This window comes from Phocoena sinus, chromosome 4, assembly GCF_008692025.1.
Source record: "Phocoena sinus isolate mPhoSin1 chromosome 4, mPhoSin1.pri, whole genome shotgun sequence".
NCBI lineage: Eukaryota > Metazoa > Chordata > Mammalia > Artiodactyla > Phocoenidae > Phocoena > Phocoena sinus.
This window is the reverse complement of record NC_045766.1, coordinates 74,320,094-74,344,417: the sequence shown is the minus strand read 5'-3', so window position 1 is coordinate 74,344,417 and position 24,324 is coordinate 74,320,094. Positions and strand designations below refer to the sequence as shown.

The window sequence follows — 24,324 nt, the reverse complement described above, 5'->3', positions numbered from 1 at the left end:
ACATAATCTTATTTTTGGATTGTAGGGTTATGGGTGATGTTTATTTCCTTTCTGCTCTCTGCATTTTCTAAATTTTTAGATTGAATGTATTCTCTTTTTATACAAAACTATTTTAAGAGAAAAAAAGACAGACTGATTTGTTTAGCTAAACTTTTCTCCAAGTCTCTGGGTAAAAACAAGATTTTTAAAAGCCAATCTCCTAAACATGACAGAGGTCAGCCCTCAGATGAAAATGTCATGGGTGGGCGGGACGGAAATGCGCTGGACTCTGAAGCCAGAAATCCAGCATCTGGCCAAGCCTGCAGTGTACCTGCCTCCTCTTCAGTCAGATCTGCATCAAACCCACCACAAGGTCTCTTCCAGCTTTTCAACTCCCAGTTCCCACGTGCTCAGGTGAGCAACGGACACACGTAACAGGACTCGCCTCGTCTATTCCAGGCGCTCAGTGTCTGGTTCCACAGCCCTAGTATGCCTCTCCATCATAAACAAACAGGCATCGGCATCCCCCTGGCCTCTCCTCCGGTCTTAATGCTCTCAGGGAAGGAGTGCTCTCCCTCCCCAAGGAAACGCAGCCCCCAAATCCCACCCTCTCTGGAGCACCGTTCCATCCGTCAATTTCCTCTGCGTCCTTTCCTTGTGCCTGAAGATATGCTCACAACCCACTTCTAATAAACACTCTGTTTTTGACCCAACATCTCTCATCACCTGCTAGTCGTAGAGGCAGACTGGCTGCCTCTATTTCCTCTCCCCAGCTCCGTATAACCCGACTTCTCCACACACCCCTACCGTCTCTCTCACCGGCGGCTCCCAGTCACCCACCTCCTGCCCCCACACGCACAGTGGTTCTCTGCCCCAGCTGCATGTAAGGTCCTCAAGGGAGCTTCGACGATGCTAACGCCTGGCGGTTCTGATGTGACCTGCAGCCCAGCCACCGGGGCTTCTAAAGCTCCTGGGTGAGCCTACTGTGGCGCCAAGGTTGCGAACCTCGAAGCTCACGCTGAGGTCCTGCTGTCAGCCCCGCAGCCATCCTCTGGCCTTGCTCTCCGGCCTCTCTGCTGCCGACCAGGGCCTCCTTCAAGCCCTCCTGCCCTTGGCTTCCTGGACACCGCACCGTCCAATGCCCCCGTCCCCTATGGCTGCTACCGGATTCCACCTCCTCTCCCAGCACTGGATGAGGTCAAAGGTAACACTGTCCCTGAGATTTACCCAAGTTCCATGCATCTGCTTGGACAGCTCGCAATTAATTACCTCTCCCACTTGATCTCCTTCCTGAGCTTTAGTCCCAGGTCTGGACCAAAAGCCAGACATGTCTGCCGTCACCCAAAACTCAACTTCTCCAAAGCTGATGCACCATCTTCCCCTCCAGGCTTCCCCACTGCTGACAAAGGGACCATCAAATGTTTTATCTAGAAAACTTAGAATTATCTTTATCATCCTACTTCCCTGGTCCCACCGCAACACCCGTCCAGTCCCGAACTGTCCATTCTGTCTTATAGTCCACTCCCATGACCTGTGTTGAGCCAGAGCCTTTGGGCAATGCTACGTGTTTTACCCTCCTTTTCCTAAGCCCACTCTGGGTGAGCAGGCGAGGCCCAAGGCTCACCCCTCTCCCAGCCACCAGCCTGCCTTCTGCCACCCGAGGGTGATGTGTTCTGTGACCCACGTTTACTCCAGCTGTTCCAGGCGAATCACACACGTGCGCAGGAGACCATGCTATGTGAAAAGCAGCCATCCACAGACTCTGGACACACATGTCAGAAGTAATGAGTGGTGGGAGGAGCTGCCGCCAAGCCCAGAACCTCTGACTCCATCCACTCCCAGGAGGCAAACCCTCTGGTTTTGTACGGGCCACCAGTCCAATCTGTGCTGGGGCCAGAGATGACTTTCTCCAGTTGGAAGCTCAGTGGAGAACTTACCAAACTCTGCTCTGTCCTCAGAAAGCAGCAGAGATCTGGAGCTGAGAGAAGACAGGAAGGGATGTAGAGGCCAGAATAACAAAGAGCACTGCACCTGGCACATACTTGGCACTCGGTGAGGAATGAGTAGTAAGTGGATACGTGAACAAGATCAGGGTTGGGTAACAAGAAAACCTCCCTCACAATGTCCAGAAGTCTTCAATCACATCACTCCCAATTCCACCAACTATTTAATATGCTTTGCAATCCAACTAATGGGAATTGCAGAAAGGGTGGCAGCAGGACCATGGAGATCATCCAACACGAGCTGCAGAAGGGTGGAGGAGGGGACAGGGGCCAGGTCAGTCAGTGGGATGGTTATTGGAGGCCCTGGGCAGCCAGGCCTGGAAGTCAGCCTGGGGAACCTGGGATCCTGAAACGGCAAAGAGAGAACAGTAGTCCGTGAAAAGGGGAAGCAGAATGGAGGTGGAAGGCCAGGCCTTACAACCTTTGAGAAAATAAATACAAACTGGCTCCTCCCAAGAGTGAAGACAGACTTGCTGGCTTGTTCACCTCCAACATGTGGCCCCAGAGACAGTGAAATAACGGCTAGGGAGTAAGGATGTCATTTCTCTGTTTGAGGACATGAAGCTCTGGCCTGTGCGGCAATTTGGTTTCTGGGGTTGGAACGAGTCACACGCAAGGGGTTACACGGTCTGACAAAGAGGAAGGTCACTCAAAGGCCTCCATCCTCCCCCGCCCACCTCCAGACTGTCCCTGGGTGCCCTTGAGCTGCCCCACCGCACCTGGACGTTTACCCACTTGGTAAGGTGGCTCCACGGGGAAGCCATCAGGAGTGGAAAGCTTTTCCGGGCGCCAGCTCCAGGCACGCTGAGCTTGGCACACAGAATGGGTGTGCACGGCGGAGTTCACGGTCATGGTGGCCAAACACAAATGCAGCTTAAGAGGGTGCAGTGAGGACCAGACAGGCCAGAAGGAGCCACTGTAGAACAAAAGCACCAGTGGGTTACTGGGCAGAAAAGCTGCCTCAGAGGAAATAAGTAGCACCTGAAGTTCGGAAAGAACCTCTGAGGTTGGCTCATCCACGTTCCACCCGTGCAGGGATCTTTCATCCGGCACCTCCTCCGCACGGGCCTGGGGTCCCCACTCAGACTCACTGCCGCATCTGGCAGCCTGCTCCACAGCTGAGCAGAGGTCTTCGCTAGAAATTTCTCCCTTGCCTTGAACTCAAACCTGCTTCCCTGTGGCTAGCCTAGCTCATCCCCTGGAACAGCCCTCTTCTGTAGTGATGTCTGAGGTCAGGTAACACGCTTCTTCCTGGGGTGGCTCTCATCTCGGTCAACCTTTAACCACTCCTCAGAGGTGTGGTTTCCAGCCCCGGCACCATCCACTCACTCCTCCCTGCTCTCTAGCTATCAGCGTCTACCTTGAACACAGCCCCAGAGGCAGATGCAGGTCCCTGGATGTGGTCTGGCTGCAGAGGAAGGCAGGGCTGGGACTGCGGCCTGCAGCGCACAGCCTGTGTTTGGCAGCTGAATCTTCCGACAGGCTCACAGAAGCCTGTGGGTCCCAATATCCATGTCCTAGTGACTTGCTTATACACAGGGACCACGGCAGAGCATGACAAGTGTGAGAGGCAGGCTCAGGGATGCCCTGTGGGAGGGTGCACGGGAGGGCCTGGGAATCTGAGAAAAGCTGACGCCCCACCCAGCGGCCTTAGAGGACATGGGTGGTGGGGCCCACCCGAATACAGCCTGGCTCGTTTGCCTCGGCTTGCTTGTTCCGAGAAAAGGCCCGCAGTACTCTCTCTGGTAAACAGTGTTCAGTACAGGGGAGGCCTAGATCAGGATGCCGTTTCAGCGAGGACAGAAACACTAGCTTTAAATGATGGGCTTCTCTGTTCTCGATGTCAGTCTAAGTTAACTAAAATCAATGGCCACCCAGACAGCTGGGTCCTCCAGCCGGGTGTCAACAAAGCCCACGGGCCTCAGTTGTCACTAAAGAGTCACCAGCCACATGCTCCCTCACTGCGAAAAGGAAGCGCCACCTGAAAGAGTATCTCCACAGCACTATCTGGGAGAGCTGAACAGAACCCACGGTTCCGAGACACCGTGAATTATAAACGAAAAGGGGGTTATCAGTGTTCCCGTGTCACAGATGGGGAAACCAAGGGCAAAGACAAGCAGGCTGGGCTTCCCTGGTGGCGCAGTGGTTGGGAGTCCGCCTGCCGATGCAGGGGACGCGGGTTCGTGCCCCAGTCCGGGAGGATCCCACATGCCACGGAGCGGCTGGGCCCATGAGCCGTGGCCGCTGAGCCTGCGCGTCCGGAGCCTGTGCTCCGCAACGGGAGAGGCCACAACAGTGAGAGGCCCGCAAACCGCAAAAAAAAAAAAGCAGGCTCACTCAAAGGGCTAGGCTCCAGCAGTGCACCGACCTTGGGACAGTACCCGTGGTCTCCCTAGAAAACCCGGAGGCTGCCAGAGCCATGTTATAACTGTTTCTGATAAACAGGAAACTCTTAGTTCCAGAGAACAGCAGTACGTGCAGCTGTCTTTCCCGGGACAGAGTCAGTCCTGGCTCTACCACTGGCAAACCGGGTCACGTGGGAAAGCGAAATGGTTCCTTAGAGGAGGACTCTGCCTTCTTTGGAAGCACACCCCTCCCACTTCTCCACTCTTGTGTGGCCACAAAAGACGGCAGGTTATCTAAGGTCAAGGTTGAGAACTCCCATCTTTGGAGCCGGGAAGGTGGGTACAGTTCCATCTCTGGCTGTGTCATTTCCAGCTGTAAGACCTTCAAGAAGTTACTCAACCTTTCTAGGGTTGTTTCCTTATCAAAAGCAGACAGTACAACCACCTTCAAAGGATTAAGTAAAACAAGCCCCACTGAGGTGCTTGGCATAGAGCCTGGCTCTCACAAAGCATGCAGCCAATGGTAATCAGTAGCATCATCGCACCAGAGCCTCAGGGCAAACAATGGGGAGGCAAAGAGACCAAGGAGACCCTTGAAGGGGAAGAACACTGTGATTCAACCACTGGGTCCTACCAGGGCCAGACGTTCTATAGTGTCTGTGCACTCTGCCGGTACCTTAGATTGTCGTATAGGCATCTGTTGTCCAACTGCAGTGATGCTCCCGGGGACGGGAGCTGTGGCTCAGTCATCTGTGCAAGCCTCACAGCAGCTCGTGGGGCATCTTGCAGACTGTAAGTGCCCAACAAATTTCCAGAAGTCAAAACTAAAACACTCTGTACACTGACCTTTCAGGCAAGCACAGAGAGAGAACAGGTTTGGGGGAAGAAATGAGGAAGGAAAGGGGGCTGACCTGACTAGCCAAGGGGCAGACCCTACAGCAGATCTGAGCTTGGGGACTAAGGAGTCTTGACTCCTACAATGCACTTAAGGAAAAATAAGGCTGAATTCTGTCTGTAATTCGCTTCCCCAATCATGTGGACATTCAAGCCTATTTCTGTCACTTTGTAACAGTAAACACGTTCTCACCAGTAGTTTGTTTCTCCCGTTTCCGTCCATGCTTTGCAATGAAAAATCTTTTTTTAAAATCTGTCTGTGGTTCAACTTAAGAAGGGCAAAAATGTCAATATTCCTTTCCTTAGGGAAAAGAAATCTCGGCCCATGAATCAGGATTTAGATATTCATCTAGAGCCCAAGCCCTAACAACATGCAGTAGAACATGTCTGACGTAGACTCTATGCAAGTCCAACTGAACTAAAGAAAAACATTTGTAAATATGAGGCTGAACCATATGAGTTTTCTATTTTTGTAGGGGAAACTATCAATGGTCAAATATTAAATTCCATTGATAGTCACATGTCCATAATTTCACACGGTTCCATTTAATGTTTACAAATGAGTTGTTCTATTTCCTTTCTAGTGGATCTGAAAGCTCAAATCGAATCCGCGAGGATGGGGACTTTTTCTCATCTTTTTCTAATTTTCTTCACCGTACCTGCCACTGAGCACTTACTGGGCACACAATAAACATTCCTGAGCTGGAAAGCAGAACCAGCAGCTGTGAGCGGGGCAGTGAAGCCTACAGCACAGCTCACGGGCAGAAGGCAGAACAAGGACACGTCCCTCCAGGGACTAAAACAGTCGAGTGATTCAAACGTACACAATAAACCACAACCATGTGCAAAACAGAAAGCCAGGGAGGACCTTTACCACCTCTGACAAAAGCACTGCCCGGGCACGGGCGGAGCGCCTGCATGCCCACCCACAGCCCCACAGCCTCCGTGGGTTACAGGGAAATCCAATACTCTCACGGGCTTCACAAAGACACTGAGCCAGAGGAAGAGCAAGCAGGGTGGGTTGCATTAAGCCCCAGAAACCGTGGTGCGACTTGCTGGCACAAACGGCTCACACATGCCGAGACAGATAACCCAGACTGCATGAACACAGGACTTATGGGGGCATCCCCTCGGGGGGCATGAAGGCGTTAGGGGCCGCTGCCTTCCTTGAGGAAAGAAAGGCAGTTTTCTACGTTGCTCAATTCATGCGTGGAAAAATGACAAGTCTCAGGTCTAAAAGAAATCAGGCAACAAGTCGGAAGAAGCCAAATCAACTCCGGGGGAGGCTGGGCTGAGTGAAAACCTCTCACAGCTGAGCCTGCCTCCAGGAATGGGGAATTCTCCACCCTCTCCTGGTATCTGCAGCAGCCCCTGCCTGGCCTGGAGCTCAAGCCTGAACCAGGAGAGACAAAAAGCAAAATCAAGGGCTCTGGGCAAAGGGGCACAATGCTGTGACAAGTCCTTTGCACTGACCAGCACAGCTGGAGGGCATCCTGGACCTCCTCCCCTCCAGCCCCACCTCCCTGCAGCCTCCAGATGAGCACTCAGGCCGCCACAGAGCCGGTTAGTAGCAGAAGAGGCACAGCTTGAATCGGGACAACAGGACTCTAAGTCCTCTCTGCTCTGCACGGCACTGTCGCTACTTCCCAAAGCACCTGGCACAATGTAATAGACAGGGCTTGGGCTTTAGAATCAACTGGATCTGGTTCAAATCCTGGCTCCACCCCTTTCCAACAGTAAGTAGAGTGAACCCTGTGACACTCAGTTTCCTCACCTGTAAACTGGGGACAAGTACCACCAATACACTGAAGGACTGTTGTGAGAATCAGAGATAGTGTATACAAAAGAGCTGGAGCACGGATGACAGCAGAGCAAGGGCAGCCATCATTTTGTCTCCAGAGGCCCACAGAGTCTGTATTCCTGCAGAAAGTCTTGTTGGAGGAAGCCGTTCCTTCGGCCTCTCTGGGGATGTGGTCGCCATTTTAGATTAGGATGCTCTTGCCAGCCAAGGAATAAAGGACCCAAGCCACGCCAAGACTTTTTACTCAGCAATGCAAATTTACTTTGTTTGCTTTAAGACTTACTTATCCACCTATTTCTGAGGACACACAATGCTTTAAAAACTTAATAAATAACACAACATTAGATAATTAAGATTAAAACAGAAAGGATAAGAAGGATAAATGTTAGGGGGCTAGAAGATGAGGCCAAAAGGGAAACAGGCTGGGTTGCAGGGATCTGATTTTTCTGTCTGACGGGAGAAAGCAGCCCATAGAATCCGTGTGGCCAGGACGTACCCAGCCAGGCTTAACTTTGCAGGGAACTTCTTTAACCTGAGAGCCATGGAGAGCAGCAAAGCCATGACTGACAACTCAGAGCTCCTGGACCACCCTGCCCTCTGTCTTCCCAGGGTACCAGCTCTCCCTATTTTGGGAGAACAGGAAAGCAGCCATGGTTCCAGTCTGAACCATTCATCACACTTGCACCTATACATTTTCAGAATAAACAACTTAGAGTCAACTTCTAGAAAAGCCCCAGGAGAGCAATAAAAGCGGTAATGGGAGAAACTATTATTCAGACCAAGAAAAAGTATAAACAAGTTTAATAATAGGTTTCGAGGTAAAGGTAAGAAATGATGGGTCGCGGCACTCCCTCATCCCCACCCAGGCCGGTACAGCATTGGGAAAAATGCCTGCACTGGTGACAGAGGGGTTCCCACTCTTCAACAGCCTCTCCTAACAATGTGACCTGCTGGGGGGAAAGATGGCAACTGAAAACTTCCACTCGTGGAAGCAGTTCTACTTCCTAAATCGAATCCTAAGTAGAAACAGACTGTTTCCTTCTTTTTGCAAAGAGCAGCTTTCCAGGAAATGTAAAGTTCGCCTTGGGGGTGGGATTTAAGACCAGTCATGTGAGCATTCCATACCCCTAAGTCCCTAAAGTTGGTAACTAACAGTCCATCCAGGGAAACCAGAGTGAGACTGAAATCAGAACAAAGAGCCTCCTGTGGGCTATGAAGCAGGCCTGTTATCAGCTCCGTCTCCAGGGCATGGGGTCAAAGGAAGCCGAGCGTGCACTGCTGCCGGAGCTGCCCAGCCAGCTCCAGCCTGCAAGAGAGGCCTCTCCAACGGCAGAGATTACAGGCCTGCTGGCTCTGTCACATTCAGTTTTCAGGATTAAGAGGAAGGGCCTCTAATCTGGGCAAATCAGGAGATGGCAGAAAATTCAGTCAACGAAGTAAGGCATGCTTATAGGGTTTTTAAAAAAAACTTTAAAAACCTAATTATCATTGAAACAAATGATATCTGGGATTTACTTCAAATAATGGGGAATAAAATGGTTACGAAGGCAAATGAAACAAGATTGGTTACAAATTGGTAACTGTCCCAGATGGACCATGGGTACATGGGATTTTATTTCACTATTCTCTCTACTTTTATATGTTTGAAATGTTCCGTTACAAATTTTAAAAACCGTACCTTATTTATTGTGAAAATTTAAGTAAATATAAAATAACACAAAGAAGAAAATAAAAACCACACCTAATCCTATCACCAGAGACAATTGCTGTTAACACTTTGGTCTATTTATTTCCAATCTTTTCCATATTTTTCTTTCTTTTGTTTGCAAAATAGGGTCATACATCTATGCTGTTTTATCACTTGCTTTCCTTTCCTCTCTTAATTTATCTTAAGTATTATTCAAGTGCTCAAATATTCTTTTAGGGTGTGATTGTTATAGCCTTTCATCAATAAACAGACCATAATCTATTTCCAATATTTAGTGACTATAAATAAGGCTGTGGTTAACCAGGAAGATGACGTCATAAATAGGTGATTTCAAGTGAGAAAGAAATTGCCTGATAGGTACCCAAACACACACTGACAGCACAGAGGAAAAGAAATGATGGGGAGAAAAGCCAGGATCTCATCGACTGCATAATTCCAAGCAATTAGTAACTTTCCAGGGACACCCCATGACAAAGGCCAAGGTGGGGAAAAAGAGAAAAATGCCAAAAGATATAAAACTGAAACACACACTAAAATGCCTCTCAGGCCAACAATAATTCATAACCAGGTGCGGGCACTGAGTTGAAGAAATCTGCTAACATCTGCTTTGAAGCACTCAAGCCTTGAAATACTGAGTTTTCCAAGGGAAGGATGTTTTCATGCGTATTTTCATATTTTCATGGACCACGGCGCCTCAAGCATTCCATCATGCCATTCTGATTCATCTAATTAAACAGAATTAATATAACTGGACAGTGCGTAGGCTTGTCACTGGGTTCTTCCCCTCAAGCCTTAAAGACAATTTCCTCCCCCGGAAAGAAAACCCACAATATTCCCACGATGGGGAGATAAGAGGGATCTCCTGTTTTCCCTGCACTATTTGTTCCTGCCAAGAGTGGATTTGGCAGGATGTCCCGGAATATAACACCCCATACAATCAATGATCTGAATGCCAATCAAAAACATAATTTTTCTTTCTGAAGTAAATCCATACACTGTCTATTCTGTGATGCACTTGAAAGATTCAGAGCCGAACACGTTCTAGCTGTGTCCCATCTGGCTTTCTTGGGCTGCTACGAAGCATCAGGGGCCTCTGGATCAAACCGTTCTGCTCTAGCCAGTGGCTGGGCAGGGGCCGCTCTGCAGCCGTCCTGGGTAGGGGGTCACTGTGAGACCGTCCTCTCCGGGGTGGCCCCAAGGACACAGGGATGGGAAGAAAGGCAGTGGGACCAAGAAGAGGACTGAGGAACCTGTGCTTTCTTCATATCTTTCTTTCCCCTTATCCCTCCTGTCTACCATTTCAGTTTTTTATTTCGGAAAGGACAACCGTGGCTCTCTTATCATTTTGTCGAGGACCAAGAGGAGGAGAAGTGAATCTGTGACACACTAAACACAGGCTCTCTGAGGTCAGACATGCAGCCCCTCCAAACTGAGTTCTAAGCTCCTTACCCAGCCCTCCCCCAGACATCAGCATCCCAACCACCGCCCTGTTGCTGAGCCCACCAAAATGGTCAAGAAAGCATTACCAATTATGCATAGTATATGGTGACCACTATGGAAAAAAATGTTAAAGTATGTGCTAGAATAGCAAATTCAAGAGTGATATTTATTTTTATCTTTTGTTATTGTTATTGGGCTGTCTTGATATAGAAAATTATGTTCAGAATAAGTTATTACCAACATCCCATTTACGTATTTTGCTGAGATTGGAATGTCTCAAAGCATGAGTTCATTTCTGACCTAAGTCTGTGTCCTCCCCTCTGGATTCACATATCACAGAGAAACACGAGAAAAACAAACAAACAGAAAGAAAACCAAAGATGACAAGCGCTTCTCTTTTTAGCTGGATTCCCCAACAGAGCACTCTTTAATGTTTACCAAAATTGGGCCATAAAATTCTACAAGATTCTATGCATATGGCTTGACCTTTTCTTCCCCCTGCTCCCTGTCCCCAAAAGCAGCAAAAAAGCCAAATATAGAAAAACAGAACAGCTGTCTGCTGGCAAAGACAACATCCCATTGTACACAGCCACACCCTGACACAGACACACACCAGCCCTAAGCCATCCCTGCGCGCCAGCTGGTTTGACTTCAGATTTTCCCAAGGGCCCACCGAGCTCACCCTCTGATGCAAGAGTGGACAGGAGGCCACAGGCTACGGTGGCTCAATATCTGCAGGCAGTGCCAACGCACGTCACCCACGCCGACACCTCTCCGTTGACCTCCCACGCAGGGGCAGAGCCAGAAGGGAAGGTTACCTTGCAGACAGCCGCCTGGAGCACTGCGTCAAAGCCGCCCTCGGGGGCATCGCGGTTCCGGGACACCCTCTGCTTCCGAACTTCCTCGTTGAAGCTGTCCACTCTGTCTGTGAGAGGCAGCAGATGGCGGAACCCAAAGGAGGGGACACAGTTTGGGAATAGCTTGTAACTGGAGAGAAAGAGGAGAAGAGTCACTTTTCCTTCATTGTCCCAAAATCTTAAACAACCAAGTAACTCTGCATTTACTGAGTGCCCTGAACGGCACCAATGAATACTCACTCAGCACCTACCACGCGCCCCTGGGACAGACACAGTGGGGGAGCACAGAGAAATGACATAGTCCCTACTCTCCAAACACAAGCTCTAAACTGCGGGTGAGATAGCACATACCAGGCTGTAGGTGAATGAAATGGACAAATGGGTCGTAGGAAGTAGCGGTTAACAGTGGGCTACCGCAGTCAGAGGAAGGTGTCACGGAGGTGCCCTGACGCGGGCCTTGGAAGATGCAAGCGCCTGGTGGGACAGGCACCGCAGCCTGGGCGGCACCGAGGGGAAGGAAGGCTCTCACAGGCTGAGGAAGGCGGGCGATGTCGAGTGAGGGCAGCGTGAGCAGAGTGACTCTACGAAACCAGCTTCTTACATCGACTCTGCTGCTGCCACGTGACAAAGGATCGCGTAACCCCTTCGTGTCCACCCACTCAGAGACCACCAGGACGTGCTGGCAACCGAGCAAACACTAAATGCAACAGGAATGAAAACGTTCTGTTTCTTTGTTCATTTATAAATACTGGAATGATAAAGCATCAGCTCTCCTAGACGCAAAGAGAAATCACTTAGAAGCAAACCATCTTCGAATGGAAAATGCTACCTGGAAATCTGGAAAGAGGGAAGTATTGCACCTCAATAGGAGGTTAATGCCATGTCTTTCTCCTGAATATTGGGTGTTCTCATCTTCAGTTTGCAGTGGAGATGGCTCCATTCCTGGAGGAAGTTAGAGCCCAATCACATCTGCAGGAGTTTCACTTGGCTATATAACCAATGAAATAGGAAGAGGGGCCTTACATTGTTTCCAAAAAGGTTCACTGGGTAAAAGGGGAGAGGGAAGTGCAAATGCAAGGGCCCTGTGCCAGAAGGGAGCACCGAGAGCCCAAGGGCAGAGGGAGGCCAGTTAGACTGCAAGGCAGGGAACAAGGGCAAAGATGGGCTATGAGGAGGCTGGGGAGGCAAGCTGGACCAGACTGTGCAGGTCTGTGGCCATGTTAAGGAAGCCTCTCTTTCAGAACTAAGACAGAAAACAAACACCAACAGAGAGGCATGAGGGGAAGGCTTCGTTGCCTACCCAATTCAAGCCGTGTGCGTGGGAAGGGAAACAGGCTTAGCAACTCCTAGCAGCTCCTGCCTCACTGCCATCAAGAAGGGCGGCTGGAGCAGGTCTGAAAGTCTCCCCTCCTCCCCGAGAGAGGCAACCTTGGGCTTTCTAAGAGGATCTCTCATCCCCTCTAAGGGCCTACGGTACCTGCTCCATCAGTCACTCGCAGCAAGGCGCCTCTGCAGGGTCAACCCCACTGCCATGATGGCCACGGTGCCTCCGGACAGGGAGAGCTGCGAGAAGCTGTCCCCACTTGCCGTCCCCACTTGCCGTTCCTTTGTTTCACTCCCTCCTCCTTCCCCCAAAATCTTCACCCGCCCCTTGTGTTTGCACAGGTCAGGCTCTTCTGTAACCCATGCCTCCGGGCCACCCAAACTTTCTATTCTCATCTCAGTTCCCCATAAAGACAAAGGTCATGGAAATTGCATTCCCAGCTGGAAGCAGGAAGTGAGCTGAGGTCCCATCATAGTCATCAGACAAATAGATGGGCCCAGGAGGAAGGAAATGTACACAAACTCTCACTCCCCTCCCTCGCCCTCTGAGCAACTTCACCCTTCTGTGCTGTGCTGGTCCGTGGCTGCGGACTTCAGGTGTTTACTGTCTCGGTTGATGGGGTCGGTTGAGGAAGGGAGAAGAGGAACGAAACTATGACTGCTGCTCAATGAGAAAACCAGAAAAGCTGTGAAATGCTCAGCTAAATCAGTTCAGCGTTTTTTACCTCTTCCCTTCCTGCAAAGGGGAATAAGTAGATATATTTTTACTGTGGAGAATTACTATTAAAAATCAGGAACTAGAAAATGTGTTTGCCAGAGAGAAGTCTTCATTGCAGAGAATTTATTATAACCAAACCAGAATCACCTCTCAGTGAGAGGAAAACAGCTTTGTCACACAGGCTCTGTTGAATGTCTCCGTAGTCTCTGGAAAACAATGTCAACTGTGTCTAATTTAACCCCTGGAAGAGCTATCTGAGCGACCTGAAGATCTGGGTGTTTGAGGGTCTCATGCCAGGAAGCCCTCCCACCCCCAACTGTGTCTGTGCCATAGGACCCCAGTTTAGGGCCTACTAAATCTTTACTGGATTAAGAATTATGAACCAGGAAGATGAATGAAATATATATGCTTAAAGAGCCTGGGGGAGCATGTGCGTATAAAAAGTGAATCCTATTTGCAGATGCTAGATGTAGGCAAATCCAAAAAACAATCTAATGCTTCAGGACAATATTGTGGACCATGGAGCTGACAGGGCAAGACCTCTCCTCTTCCTCTAAACAAAGAGAACTGCTGCGTAAAAATCTAATCTTCAAAAATGTTAATATGTAGCCAAGACTGGAAGCTTAGCGGGGAAATCCCAGGTGCCAGGAACGGAGAGAAAAGCATTGCACAAATGAACGGACTTAAACTAGGTGGGGAGTGAGCAAGGATCTCCTGGCAAAGGGATCCCCCACCCCCCCACCCTAGCGTGTTGGGGCCTGACAAAGGTCTGGGGCTTGGGGCCAGGTTCTAACAGGGACAGATGATGGACCTCAGGCCAGCGCAGGGCAGAGCACTGGAACAGGGCTCTCTGCATAAAGATGAGTGTTACAAAGAGCTGCCCTGTCACTAAAATCAAACCCAGAAAAATTCCAGCCACTGGCCTGGGAGAGAAGCAAGGAAGATGCACTCTGGGCTCATGGTGAGATGAATCACCCATAAAGATTGTAACTCCAGGCCTAAACAAGTCAGAATTCATTACTTTTACAAGGAAGGAACCCCCCTGCTGAGAAATAAACAGAACTAGTCCCACAGTAAAACCCAAAGGATCCTAGCATCAGGGAACAGAAAACCACCCTGCAGGGAAGTCAGTACCCCTGGGGCACAAACAACCTCTGATGAAGAGGAACTAATGAAAAAGTTATAGACCCCATGAGAAATAAACTACCATGAAGGAGTATCAGCAAATTCAACCAACTGCAGGATCTGCAGTTCAAGAAACAGGTAACAAAATTATCTAAAGTACATTAAAACAAAGATATTTAAAACATTCAAGGAGAAGGAAAAAATACCAAAGACTAGAATGGGATATTATTAGGAAGAAAAAAAAATCAGAAGGCTATGAAAAAATAGTATGAAAAACAGAAGTCTAAAAGAAAGAACCAAATAAAAAATAGTCACTCAAATTCAAAAATGAAACTTCAGTGTATGGATTAAAAAAAATTGAAGAACAAGGTACTGCCACAAAAACCAAAATATAGATCAAAGGAATAGGATAGAAAGCCCAGAAATAAACCGATGCACCTATGGTCAATTAATCTATGACAAAGGAGGCAAGACTATATAATGGAGGAAAGATAGTCTCTTCAATAAATGGTGCTAGGAAAACTGGACAGCTGTATGTAAAAAAATGAAATTAGAACATTCTTGGGACTTCCCTGGTGGCGCAGTGGTTAAGAATCCACCTGCCAATGCAGGGGACACAGGTTCGAGCCCTGGTCCGGGAAGATCCCACATGCCGCACAGCAACAAAGCCTGTGCGCCACGACTACTGAGCCTGCGCTCTAGAGCCCACAAGCCAAAACTACTGAGCCCGCGCGCCACAACTACTGAAGCCTGCATGCCTAGAGTCCGTGCTCCGCAACAAGAGAAGCCACCACAATGAGAAGCCTGTGCACCACAACGAAGAGTAGCCCCTGCTCGCCACAACTAGAGAAAGTCCGCACGCAGCAACAAAGACCCTACACAGCCAAATATCAATAAATAAAGACTTCTTTTTTAAAAACATTCTTTAATACCATACACAAAAATAAACTCAAAATGGATTAAAGACCTAAATGTAAGACCAGATACTATAAAACTCTTAGAGGAAAACATAGGCACAGCACTCTGACACTAATTGCAGCAATATCTTTCTCAAGCCATCTCCAGAGTAAGGAAATAAAAATAAACAAATGGGACCTAATTAAACTCAAAAGCTTTTTGCACAGCAAAGGAAACCATAAACAAGACAGAAAAGACAACCTGCAGAATGGGAGAAAATATTTGCAAATGGTGCGACTGACAAAGGATTAGTCTCCAAAATTTACTAACAGCTCATGTGGCTCAAATATCAAAAAAAACAAACAACCCAATCAAAAAATGGACAGAAGACCTAAACAGACATTTCTCCAAAGAAGACATACAGATGGCCAAGAGGCACATGAAAAGATGCTCAACATAACTAATTATTAGACAAATGCAAGTCAAAACTACAATGAGCTATCACCTCGCACCCGTCAGAATGGCCATCATCAAAAAAAATCTACAAACAATAAATGCTGAAGAGGGTATGGAGAAAACGGAACCCTCCCACACTGTTGGTAGGAATGTAAATTGGTACAGCCACTATGGAGAGCAGTAAGGAGATTCCTTAAAAAACTAAAAACAGAGCTACCATATGATGCAGAAATCCCACTCCTGGGCATATATCTGGAGAAAAACATGATTCGACAGGACGCACGCACCCCAATGTTCATTGCAGCGCTGTTTACAATAGCCAAGGCATGGAAGCAACCTAAATGTCCATCAACAGATGAAAAGATGTGGGAATTCCCTGGCAATCGGTGGTTAGGACTCTGCACTTCCACTTCAGGGTGCACAGGTTCAATCCCTGGTTGGGGAAGTAAGATCCTACAAGCTGCGTGGCGTGGCCAAAAAAAAAAAAAAAAAAGATGTGGTATATATATATATATATATATATATATATATATATATATATATATATATATATACACACACAAGGGAATGTTACTCAGCCATTAAAAAGAATGGAATAATGCCATTTGCAGCCACATGGATGGACCTGGAGATCATCATCCTAAGTGAAATAAGTCAGACAAAAACAAATATCATATGATGTCGCTTATGTGTGGAATCTAGAAAAAAATGATACAAATGAACTTATTTACAAACCAGAAACAGACTCACAGACTTAAGAGAACTGAGCTTCTCTTAAGGGGAGAAGGGTGGGGGGGTGGGGATAGATTGGGAGTTCGGGATTGACATGTACACACTGCTATATTTAAAATAGATAACCAGGGCTTCCCTGGTGGCGCAGTGGTTGAGAGTCCGCCTGCCGATGCAGGGGACGCGGGTTCGTGCCCCAGTCCGGGAAGATCCCACATGCCGCGGAGCGGCTGGGCCCGTGAGCCATGGCCGCTGGGCCTGCGCGTCCGGAGCCTGTGCTCCGCAACGGGAGAGGCCACAGCAGTGAGAGGGCCGCGTACCACAAAAAAAAAAAAAAAAAAAAAAATTTAAAATAGATAACCAGCAAGGACCTACTGTATAACACAGGGAACTCCGCTAAATATTCTGTAAAAACCTAAATGGGAGAAGAATTTGAAAAAGTACATGTATATGTATAATGGAATCCCTTTGCTGTACACCTAAAACTAACACAATATTGTTAATTGACTATACTCCAATATAAATTTTTTTAAAAAAATTGAACAAAATGATAAACTGGAAGAAATTTTCTATTATGAAGCTAAGGGAAAGAAAGAGGTAGAAGTTATGGGAGAAAAATTTAGAAACATGAAGTTTAGAATGAGAGGCTCCAACACTCACCTAGTAGCGTCAGAAAGAAAATGGAGAGAATCGGAGACAGGAGTCAGATGATGTCTGAACATTTTCAAGAATAAAGCTATGTTCTCAGATTAAACAAGCAGAGCAAGTTCTGAACAATGCAAATAAAAGTACTAAATCCAACCTAGCCACATTGGAATGCATATCATTATAGGACATGAAAAGCACAGGGAAATATTAAAAGCCACCAGAGAGAAGGAAAACCATTAGATAGAAGACTTTTCATCAGCCACAGGACGTGCCAGAAGACAATGAAATAATACCTTCAAGGGGGTGAAGGAGTACCATGACCTCTTGGGAGAAATACAAAGGGTAAGAAAAAATATAAATGATGAAGGATGAAATGTATTATCTCACTTGCAAAGATTTTTACAGATGTATTTCTATTTTTTGTGTGTGTGGTGAGAACCCTTAAGATGTACTCTCTGAACGACTTTCAAGTATACAGTTGTATATTTCAAGTACAGTACTGTCACCTATCACCACCATGCTGTACATTAGAGCTCCAGAAGGTATTCATCTTATAACTGTAAGTTTGTACCCTTTGACCAACATTTCCCCCTTCCCTGGCCAATCACCACTCTACTGTCTGTTTCTATGAGCTTGGCCTTTTTAGATGCCACATATAAATGAGACATGGCATGTATATCAGCAACAGCCTAATACCTCTAACAAAAGAAAAAGTGTTCAGAACCAGAAATAACAGGCCGGATTAATCCATCAAATCCTGTACCAGTGAATACCATGTGACTCTTCCCAGGAACACTATTTCTATTACTCCGAATAGCAATTAAACAGTTCTTTAATCTGATGATTAAATTACTTTTTTTTTTCTCTTCTTATGGCAGCCCTGGTACTACTTACTTCAGCTCTGGCATTTCTGGTTCATTCTAAGATGGGAGGGGATAAGTCTAGGATTTTGATCCTTTGGCCGAAACATCCGGAGCAGGAGGCGGGACAAACCTCAAGAAAGCCCCACGAAGGGCTTCCCTGGTGGCGCAGTGGTTGAGAGTCCACCTGCCAATGCAGGGGACACAGGTCCATGCCCCGGTCCGGGAAGATCCCACATGCCGCGGAGCGGCTGGGCCCGTGAGCCATGGCCGCTGAGCCTGCGCGTCCGGAGCCTGTACTCCGCAACGGGAGAGGCCACAACGGTGAGAGGCCTGCGTACCGCAAAAAAAAAAAAACAAAACTGGTTCTCTTCTGAGATGTCCTGCACAGGTGGTTAAATCACTCCTCCTGACTCCCCATCTCCCCAAAACTTCCCGGGGCTACTGCTGCTGCTTCCACACCACCACAGGAGAAAAAAACCTAACAGAAGGTACCATTGAGAGAGAACGCTGTGATTTTTCTCTCCACATGAGCTGAAGGAAAAGAACAGACAAGGATCACAGACGGCAACTACGGAGCCAAGCATGGAACTCAAACTGAGACAGGAAGACAACAGGACAGCCATTTTGGAAAAGGACCAAGGGAACGACCTTGAGAAAACGGGCTTGACAGGCCAGAAAAACAGCACCTAAAAGCTTGGGCTTCTGAGACAACAACCAGAGACTCACAGGAGTAAAAGATTAGCTCTATCTCTGTTCCACTGACGTCTGTACATGGTTTCCAAAGGACAAAAGCGGAACTATAAATCTGCCACCTAGCAGAACTGCCGAACTCCCAGTTCCCTGAAAGATATAGATAAAAGCTTGACACGCATTCCTAAGGTGTTTTAGCAGGAAGCAGGCCCCCAGATGAAAACTGCCGACTGCGGACACATAGACCCCAGACTGCTTGAAACCTGAAGGTTGGTGATGCTCCAAACTTCACCTCCATGCCAACCAATCCAAGAACTGAGCACAAGCTGCTCAGGTACCCTGTGGCCTCCTCCCTCACACTGCCTTTAAAACCCCTTCCCAGAAAGTCCTCGGGGAGTTGACACTCTTTTCCACCTTCTCCCTTGTGCACAAGCTATTCTTTCAATAAAAAGCTTCGTTTGCCTAAGAGTCTTGTGGGAGCAATATTCGTTTCTATGGTATTGCTGTCCAAGAACGTGGAGAGGGCCTGATAACAGAACCAATGAAGCAGCCCAGCTGGGAGACGAGAGGGAGTGGTAGGGACTGTGGCAGCCAAACAACATGTGGGACAAGGCTGGCTTTACTAGACCTCCCAGTTTTTTGAGAAAACCTAAAATCCTGGCTATTCTTTGTTAAATCTTTTATTTTTAACTGTTGGTAACTAATTCACAGTGCCATTAAAACTCAGGAAAGGGCTTCCCTGGTGGCGCAGTGGTTGAGAGTCTGCCTGCCGATGCACGGGACACGGGTTCGTGCCCCGGTCCGGGAAGATCCCACATGCCACAGAGCGGCTGGGCCCGTGAGCCATGGCCGCTGAGCCTCCGCGTCTGGAGCCTGTGCTCCGCAACGGGAGAGGCCACAGCAGTGAGAGGCCCGTGTACCGCAAAAAAACAAACAAAACACTTAGGAACGCAAATAAAGCACATGTACAGGCTGAATCAGGAACAGAAACAGCCTGATTACATCCCCCCGCTTGCTCTGTTCTCCTCCAGGAACCGTGGGGAATCTCCGAGGATACCCAGGCAACCACACAGAGTCCACTGCCTGGACGCGGGAGATACATCTCAGCCTGCTCACTGAGCCATGCGGTGACTCCCCTTTCATGCTGCCCAGCTTAGGGAAGAGAGATCTGTATAACTCAGACCTGATGATTCCTTCCAAACTCCCATTCTTTCACCGGATTTCCTGTCTCCCAAGCAGCCTGTCAGTGTGCCTTGTACTCACTGTCAAAACTTCTACTGTCTGCAGTTGGTTCTGCCTTCTAGGGCTTGGAGAAGTAGCTCTGAATAAGGAGAGTGTAATAACCTTGAATATTCAATGCTGAGGGCCCCAGGCCAGTCCTTCATCCTCTGCCAGCCTCCCATCTAGCATCTGATAGTTCGCCGATGGTCCCCAGAAGAATCAAAGTAGAGACACGCCCTGTCTCTCAGGAGACAGGACCCAACCAGAGGGCGGAGGTGAAAAGTAGCAGACAGAATCACTATTCCGGATGAACTGAAAACATTTGGGGTTAAGATGCTGTTGCTCCTGGTGAGTAGCAGAACTCCAACAAAAAGACATGTGGCACTGGGATGCAGCTGAAAAGGGCCCTGGGGACAGGACCAAAGTGACAATAGTGCCAGCAGCTACCTGTGGCCAGGAGGAATCTAAACCCAGAAAGTGAGGACACCTAGTGTCTCTCTGTGGCTAAGGAACTTAGAATCTCGTTTGTATCTAAAATTTTTTCTTATCTTATTGTTTTTTCCACTGTTGTGTCATTGCAATCCCAGGAAAGATCTAAGTTAGCTTCTAGGAGTGTGTACAGAAGGGTCAGGAAGGATTCAAAACATACAATACCAGCATAAATACCACCTCACCCCCACCCCCCAGTCCAACCCAGAGCTGGGAACTTCTGAGGCTGCCAAAGCGGGGACAAGAAGTTAGACAGGCTCAGGGGCTTTACGAGCAGCCCTCTTCCCCTCGGGGGCAGCCAAGGAGACAAAGAATCGAAAATGACATCACAAGATGCCCGAATCCCTGAGTCACCACTTGAAGAAGAGCCACCACAGAAAGCAGCTCCCATCAGATTTTTACAAGCAAGAAATAAATTTTCATTGTGGTAAGCCACTGAGATCTGGGGTTTGCTTGTTACTGCAGCACAGCCTAACATTACCCTTAGGCAAGTGCCTAGAAGGGTGGGTGGTTTTGGAATGGGTATTATTACTCAAACTCAAGGAAAGCATCTGGGTGGCAGTGTGATTTCGATGGGGAAAAAATAAGCGTCATGTTGATGGAAACAGACTCTGGAAGTAGTTCATCCCGATTCATATTCCAAGTCTACCCCTTACTATTTGTGTAATCCTTCTAAGCCTCGGTTTCCTCATCTTTAAAATACAGCTCACCAGGACCTCCCTGGTGGCTCAGTGGTTAACAATCCGCCTGCCAGTGCAGGGGACACGGGTTCGATCCCTGGCCCGGGAAGATCCCACGTGCTGAGGAGCAATTAAGCCCATGTGCCACAACTCCTGAGCCTGTGCCCTAGAGCCCGTGAACCACAACTCCTGAGCCTGCGTGCCTAGAGCCTGTGCTCCGCAACAAGAGAAGCCACCTCAATGAGAAGCCCGCGCACCTCAACGCAGACCCCACTCGCTGCAACTAGAGATCCTGCGTGCAGCAACGAAGACCCAAGGCAGCCAAAAATAATTTAATAATAATAAAATAAATAAATAAAATAAAATACAGCTCACTTCTAGAGACCTCAAAAGATTGCTACGAGATTTAAATGGGATAATCCATATAAGGTATGAAGTGCAGTGGGTGCCTGACACTTAGTAAGAACGTAAGTTTTAGCTATGCCTCATCTAGCGATGCTCTGGGGCCTCACATGCCACAGCCTAACCAAAGCGGAACATGGAAATGAGTCAAGAAAAAGTTGAAGGTTATCACTCGTTGTCACACTGCATAATCTTGCCATTTAAAAGAACACATGAAAGCCCAGAAAGGAAACAAACCACCTTCACAAAGGTTGTATTGGGGAGTTGGAGGAAGTGACCCTCCACCTCCAATACACAAATGCACTAGGGCAGGGACCTATTCACCATCCCCTTTCCTCTTCCACTGCGCACAGCTAACCTAGTTCCCAGCCTCCCCGCTAGAACCCAGCTCTGTAGAGCAGAATGTAGAAGCAAAGGCCACTCTATCCTGGTCCATAGGATCCTCCTATGAGCAGTCCTCCAGGCATGATGACCTTAGAAGCCACATGTGAACCAATGGAGCCTGGGACCCCGAGTCACTGCTTAGAGGACAGGTGTCCACTGATCAGGAGACCCATTTGCACTTAGGTTAGCAGAAAATAAACTTCCTTCAAGTTTGAGTCATTACATACTTTTGGATTTGCTCACTGCAGTAGTTAGAAACTCTTGTTCTCTAATAATTTCTCGAAAATTTTCTTTTTAAAATATTATTTTTAATTTTTAAAATTTATTTATTTATTTTTGGCTGCATTGGGTTTTTGTTGCTGTGCGCGGGCTTTCTCTAGTTGCCGCGAGTGGGGGGCTACTCTTCGTTGTGGTGTGCAGGCTTCTCATTGCAGTGGCTTCTCTCGTTGCAGAGCACGGGCTCTAGGCATGCGGGTTTCAGTAGTTGTGGCACACAGGCTCTAGAGTACAGGTTCAGTAGTTGTGGCACGAGGGCTCAGTAGTCGTGGCTCGCAGGCTCTAGAGCACAGGCTCAGTAGTTGTGGCACACGGGCTTAGTTGCTCCACAGCATGTGGGATCTTCTCGGACCAGGGCTCAAACCTGTGTCCCCTGCATTGGCACGCGGACTCTTAACCACTGCGCCACCAGGGAAGCCCTGTCGAATATTTTCTAATTCAAGTACTTATGTTGGAAAAAAAAAATCACACCTATAAAGGGCAGGGTTTTCATTTTGTTTTGTCAAGGTAAGTTATAGTTATGTATATAAACAATAGGAACCGACTTTGATTCATTTATTCCAAACATCTCAGTCACTCCAAACAAGGAGATAGTTTAAGTTGTTCTGCCTGCTCCCTCCCTGATCACCGGGGTCTATCACTTCCTGAGAACACTCTCTAAAATCTATTAATGTAGAAAACAGTGCTGTGTCTGGCAGGTAGGAAAACAAATGAGCTATCGTCATTGTATCTTTATGCAACCTTGTAACAATTTATTTCTTCGCAGGCAGAGGGAGGACAGAGCTGGATTACCCTTCATCAAATTTAACACCTTAGCCAGGTTCCCTCCCTGCACCCAGATATGACCTCCCTGGGCCTTTCTTTAGGCTCAGTCTTCCCACTGATCCATTCCCCCATCCTTGAATACCCAACAGAAGAGCAGCTGGTCACTCACCCAATGCACGGGTTGGTCTGGTACCTCGGTGCCGTGTAGGAGAAAGGAGAGATGTTCTTGTCTACAAAAGACCCAAACCCCAAGCGGAAGTTGCTGGTGAGCTTCCTCATCTCCTCGGCAAGCTTGGTGCCCAGGCTCCGTATGTTGTCCAAGTCATCCTTCATGGACAGAGAGAGGTCCATCAGGTAGTACAAGTCCACTGGATAATCCTCCACCTGTCGAACCTGCAGCTGGAAGGTAGTCTTGTCACCTGTGCCAACCGAGAGACCGTGCGTGTTAGAGGTCATTCAATTCGCTGGGGCTGAAGGGATGGGTTTTGCTTTCAAAGCTGGTCCACCTCTGACTTTTCTTTAGTGATTGCGTGCCTCTCAGAAGACATCTTTTCCACTCTGGAAACAGAGTGACCGAAGGGAATATGGGTGCTGAGGATGCAGCTCTAGGTTCTCCTTTCACACACAGGCCTCAGCATTTTTTAAGGAAACTCTTTAAGAACCAATATCCCTAGTAGTGTTCTGTTTTCTCAGCAAAAAGGACCCTCAGGTAATTGGTGGACAGTGCACCAGACAATTCCACAGACACAAATTAGGTGAAAGTAGCCCACCAAGCACATACCAACTTCAGAGAAAGGACTGGCCAAGATGGGAACGTGGCCAGGAGACTGTAAAGGTGTATGTGAAACAGAACACAGGAACGAAATTAACAAAAGAAGGGTACAGACATGAGTAAGAACTGAGGTGGGGAAGAGAGATGTACAAGGCAAGGGAGACTGGGAAAACAAAGATGGTTACTTAAAATACCCCCAGAGGGCAAAAATGTTCATGCTTATGCCGGGCCACCTATTTCTATCTCCCCAGCCATTTATCAAACAATCGTATTTAGTTCTCCAACATATCTGATATCACAGACACAAATCATTATTATCATAAATTATACGTATAAATATAGGAAGACATGTTCCAAACTTTAGCACCATCGAAAAGAAAAAGAAGAAACAGAAAGGAAACACTACTAGTACAGCTACGAGAAAGAGAAAATAACTTTTGGTTCTATAATAAGCAGTCAACAGCCAAAGGGAAAAGAAATTGATTCAGAGGAAAAGAACAATGAAAAGAAAGGCAGTTTCTGGCAGGCGTGGCCTCTGCAAGCTAGCCCCACATGGTGTGCAGAAAGGCCCAAACCAAGTCAGCGCAGTAACTGGAGGACGTGTGCCAGGATGATGATCCTTCGTCGTTCATATTCTCTAAAAACACACTGTTCAGAAACAACTTCAAGTAGTGAATTTTACCAGGTGATCCTATCTGCCCTCAGGCTTGTTAGCCTCTCAGGCACCAAGAGATGTCCTTGAACTCTTCGGACAGAACTGTCTACACACACTTGAAATCTGGACGTCCTCTGTGCGTTCAACGGTGCAATGGCGAAGGTGGCCTCGCTCCCGCACGAGGGTCCACACCTCATCTGCCCG

General features: G+C 47.9%; 1 protein-coding gene across 2 annotated transcripts in view; it reads right to left on the bottom strand.

Moving 5' to 3' along the window:
• ITGB5 (integrin subunit beta 5) overlaps positions 1-24,324 on the bottom strand; it is a 112,269-nt gene that overhangs the window by 57,889 nt on the left and 30,056 nt on the right. For both annotated transcript variants that reach the window (XM_032629316.1, XM_032629317.1), the window contains 2 exons: positions 22,863-23,112; positions 10,989-11,157 (listed from right to left, as the gene is read on the bottom strand). In XM_032629316.1, coding sequence (XP_032485207.1) covers positions 10,989-11,157; positions 22,863-23,112 — 419 coding nt within the window. The remainder of the gene's footprint in view (positions 1-10,988; positions 11,158-22,862; positions 23,113-24,324) is intronic.